Source organism: Cibotium barometz, chromosome 18 (assembly GCF_041138505.1).
Source record: "Cibotium barometz isolate CiBa-2024 chromosome 18, ASM4113850v1, whole genome shotgun sequence".
NCBI lineage: Eukaryota > Viridiplantae > Streptophyta > Polypodiopsida > Cyatheales > Cibotiaceae > Cibotium > Cibotium barometz.
In genome coordinates this window covers 24800135-24805216 of record NC_141063.1, presented here as the reverse complement: position 1 = coordinate 24805216, position 5082 = coordinate 24800135, and the positions used below count along the sequence as shown (strand labels likewise).

General features: G+C 42.7%; 1 protein-coding gene across 1 annotated transcript; it reads right to left on the bottom strand.

Moving 5' to 3' along the window:
• Positions 1–455: 455 nt before the first annotated feature.
• On the bottom strand, positions 456–2728 carry LOC147629108 (pentatricopeptide repeat-containing protein At1g06140, mitochondrial-like). The gene is made up of 2 exons (XM_086812362.1): positions 2443–2728; positions 456–2155 (listed from the first exon to the last, which is right to left on the bottom strand). The coding sequence occupies exons 1-2, from the start codon at positions 2467–2469 to the stop codon at positions 1526–1528; spliced, it is 657 nt and encodes a 218-aa protein (XP_086668488.1). The 5' UTR covers positions 2470–2728; the 3' UTR covers positions 456–1525.
• Positions 2729–5082: the final 2354 nt, after the last annotated feature.

Here is a 5082-nt window from a genome sequence, read left to right as displayed (position 1 = left end):
ACAAGAAACGGTCGTTTCCATTTCCGTTTCCACCCCTAAAAACTCGTTTCCCCATTTCCATTCCTCCAACATTTCCATTTCAGGACCCCATCCATTTCCATTGCTGTTTCTCGTTTACCAAGCGATATTGTCACAAGAAATGGCTATTTCCATCCCTAAAAACTCGTTTCCCCATTTCCATTCCTTGAATGTTTCCATTTCAAGACCCCATCCGTTTCCATGGCCATTTCTCGTTTACCAAGTGATATTGTCACAAGAAACGGCCGTTTCCACCCCTAAAAACTTGTTTCCCCATTTCCATTCCTCGAACGAAACTTGTTTCCCCATTTCCATTCCTCGATCGTTGCCATTTCCGTTTCTCGTTTCTGGTGACTATGATTAGAATGCAGGGTGCACATGTTATAAGCTGTCTGGCCTTTTATTAAGATGTGTCGTCCATTTTTTTTTAATGCATGAACCAGTCACAATTAAAACAGATAAAAATGTCATTCTTTCACATGGCCCAAGGCCAGGCAACTCCTGGGGGACTACAAGACCCCTGCAACTTTGTACTTCCAATGACTTTACTACCATTACATGTCCTATGCTATCCTTCCAAGCACTGCCAACACAACTCAAAATGCCTGGCTCTTTGTATTGGATAATCCCCCATTTTGAATGCTCATATTTCTTGTTCCTAATGACCCTTGTTCCTGACATCCATATGCAGCAGTGAGCTCCAGGCTTATGTAGAGGCTGGGGACATTTGTTGCATGTTCTGCATCATCATGTCACACTCTAGGGAGATTGTAGGTGGTGGGATGGTGCGACAATTGAGAAACATCACCATGTCTAGCCCTCATCCAGATGAGGAGTCTGAAGTGTCTTGGTAAGTTATTGTCATGTCTGTATTGCAACCAGAAAGGAACATGACTATAAACTATATGGAACCAAAAGTACAACACCCAAAAAAAAAACTCTTCCCAGGATGATTTTTCCTTTATCTTGAAAACTGACATCTAAACCTGACCTATGCCAGTAGAAGACTTGATGATTATCTCAGCCTAATCCAACGCAAATTGAATGCAGCTTACAAAAGTACAAAGGAAAATTATTTACACACAACTCTGTCAGAGGTATGAGATCTCAGGTGTTTCAAACAAGCAGAGACTCATTCGATCCAAACATGATATGAAGTACTAACAGGACAAAAATGAGTGTGACTGTGCTCAAGTTAACATGGATTTTATACAATGGGGAGTGCATATCTGCAACCCCAAACAGGCTGGTCTTGGCTATCAGATGTTACACGGACAGCTCTATAACATGTCACCCCTAAATCTGGCCAATGGGCCCTGAGCCTTCACACTGTGCCCTTATTTCGTTCCTTCACCTGCTATGCAACTCTGGGGTCTGCCCCTGCTGCCCACTCTGCTTCCGTCTTATCTTGTTCCTAAGAATCCCATGGGTTCTGACCCTTATAATCATGGGTGCAAAACACCTTCAATGCACAATCACACGTGCATTACTTGAGACATATCCAACTTCAATGCACAATCTCCACACCCTTCCCAGCTGCAGAATGGATCAATAATAGTAATTTACGTGATATAGCATTCCCAGGATCCATTTTAAATACATGTTCTGCAGCACGTGTGGCTCGTTGTAAGTCCAGATTCATTTTGCAGGCGCTGAGCAAGGTTATCCAGGACATCACTGAAGGTTGAAAGTTTTTTATTAGAACCTCACTCTCACTCAATCGCCCTGCCCGTCCAAGCAGATCAATCATGCAATTGTAGTGCTCCTCACTTGGTCTGATGCAATGATCTTTAGCCATAGAGACAAAGAAATGGCAACCTTCATCAACAAGGCCTGTATGGCTACATGCTGAGAGAATACTGATGAATGCAACCTCACATGGAACTACACCTTCTTTTTCCATCCGTTTAAAGAGCTGCACTGCCTCATTGCCTTCTCCATGCAGGCCGTATGCTGCAATCATGGCACTCCAAGCAATGACATTACGCTTAGGCATCCTATCAAACACTTCCCTAGCTTGCATCAAAGTACCACACCTGCCATACATATTGAGCAAGGCAGTCCCTACAGGGATATCCAACTCCACCTCGCCGCTAACAATGATGTCGTGAATCCGTTTGCCCTCACATAGAGCCGCCTGATCGGCACAGACAGAAAGAACACTCAGGAAAGTGACCTTATCAGGCTTCATACCATGCAAAGACATCTGTTTAAAAACCTCAAGGGCCTCCTCTCCCTTGTCATTTTGGACACAGGCACCAATCATGATGTTCCAGGAAAACGCATTTCTATGGGGCATTCTGGTGAAAACTGTGCGGGCATCACAAAGGGCGCCACATTTGCCGTACATGAGGACAAGGTGGTTGTTTAGATACTTTACCTGCTCATGGCCATGTTGGACAATGTGGGAGTGGACGCGCTTACCTTTGGAGAGAGACTTGCCAAAGCCATGGTGAGCTAGGAGAGAAGCGTAGGTGCTGAGGTCCACCTGCAGGCCCAATCTGTCCATCCAGGCCAGGGTATCCCTGTGCTGCACAGGGCGATCCCTTGACTGGAGTTGTACCGCGTGGCACATCCTGCGAGCCGTCTGTGTGAGGGCGTGAAATCCATCGCAGCGCATAGCCTTGGCTCCATTCCAGCCCATCCAGCAGCATCATCGCACCCCTTTCTCTCTCCTGCCCCCCTCCTCTCTCTCCCCCCGACGCTGCACTTCACACACGCAAGGGCGGACACATTGGCCACGAGTATTTATTGAATCTTCAGTCAATAGAATTGGGCGGCCTCATAGCAACACAACTTAGAAACTTAGTTTCAACTTGAGTTGTATATTTGCTTAATGTGTTGACACTAGACAGCTTTCAGAGTGAATAATATCACAAGTTGTTACTATAATCTACTGACCTGCGGGGCGTGTAGTGTAGTGGCAAAGCAGGATGGCTCACTGCCCAGGGGCGCGAGTTCGAACTCTACTACAATAGACCTGCACGGTGTCTGCCCAAAAAAGGCTTAATTTCAGTACCAAATCATCCTCACCCAAAAAAATAACTATAAAATATTGATGTATGTGGTCCTATGAGGACACCATCTATTGGGGGCTACCTCTATTTTGTCACATTTATTAATGATTATTCCAGACATACCTGGGTATTGAAACAAAAACTAGAGGTTTTTATATGCTTTAGGCACTTTGCTGTTATGGTTCATAATGCTTTCGCATGTAAGATTAGTAGCATGCGTACTGATCAAGGGGGAGAGCATATGTCTAAGAAGTTTCATGCATACATGGTTGATCATGGGATAAAACACCAATGTATTATGCCCTATATACCTCAGCAGAACGATGTGGCTGAACATAAAAATAGGTCACTCATGAAGATGGCATGTTGTATGGTCAAAATTCAAGAGTTACCTCATGGTTTCTGGCTAGAAGCAATTATGTGTGCAACATATGTTTTGAATAGGTGTCCTACAAAGGCTTTGTATACAATTACTCCTTTTGAAGCTTGGAATGGCAAAAAGCCCTCTTTGTGGCAGAAAGCCCTCTTTGTGGCTCACTTACGCATTTTTAGTTGTCTTGCTTATGCACTTGTTCTTGAGCAACTTTGCACACAGCAAGCTTGATGATAAGGCTGTTAAATGTATTTTTGTAGGGTATAGCTCAAAAAGTAAAGGTTACTGTCTCTATCATCCTGCTACCAAGAGGATTCGTGAGTAGAGATGTTGTATTTGTATAAGATGCAATTCAGCCCTTGCTTTCATGTAAAAAATAGCAAAATGTTAACACTCTCCTTCCATTGTTCAATGCAGGATACATTGATATAGAGCATTTGGGTAATCAAAGAAATGCTGAAAATCAGCCCACACGGGTTATAAATCAACATGTTTTTCAGCCCACAAATCAACCTATTGATGAGGCAAATGTGGTTGATGCAATTGATGAGGAAAGAAGGGAAATTGAGGAGTCAAAAAGTATGCCAAAATGGCTCGTGCAAACACTACGTGACAGAAAATTGGCCACTCCTTTGCCTAATGGAACACGTACAGGTTCTCATCATGTATCTCATGTTGATGCAGATTATGCTCTTATTGCCAGTTTATGTGATGAAGAGGAACTTGTCTCCTTTGATGAAGCAAAGGAATTTGAAAATTGGATGAGTGGTATGCAATCGGAGTATGATTTGATACTCAAAAAATGATACATGGGATTTGGTAGACTTTCCTCTTGGCAAGAAGGCCATTGGTACGAAATGGGTTTACAAGCTCAAACGTAGAGCAGACGGGAGTGTTAAGCGATACAAAGCCAGGCTTGTTACAAAGGGTTATGCGCAAGAGAAAGGCATTGACTATGGTGAAACCTTTGCACCCACATGTTGTATGACTACCATGCGGAGTATCATTGCAGTAATAGTACATAAAGATTGGAATGTACGTCAGCTGGATATCAAAACTACTTTCTTGAATGGAGATTTTCATGAGGAGGTCTATGTTTCTCAACCTCATGGTTTTGTTTAGAAAAGTCAGGAATCAAAAGTATGTAGATTAAAGAAAGCTTTATATGGTCTTAAGCAGGCTCCTAGAGCATGGTATGAAAAGATACATGCATACTTGGTTGCACAGGGTTTTTGCAACAACCCAACTGATAGTACCCTCTAGATTAAGAGGAATAAGGATGTTTTATTGGTCATCATGTTATACGTTGATGACATGCTACTCACAAGCCCTAATGATAATCATATTTCAGCTTTTATAGTTGATTTAGAGAAGTGTTTTAAGATGTCAAATCTTGGACCGTTACTCTATTATTTGGACATTGAGTTTTGGCAGTGTAATGAAGGAATTGTTATGCTACAGAGGAAATACATAGATGGATTGTCAAATCTTGGACCGTTGTGCTATTATTTGGGCATTGAGTTCTGGCAGTGTAATGAAGGCATTGTTATGCTACAGAGGAAATACATAGATACATTGTTGAAGAGGTTCAATCTTGAATACTGTAAACATGTGGCTACACCTATGGAACCAGGTTTACGACTAAGTCTGAAGATGCAAGTGACTCTTTTGATG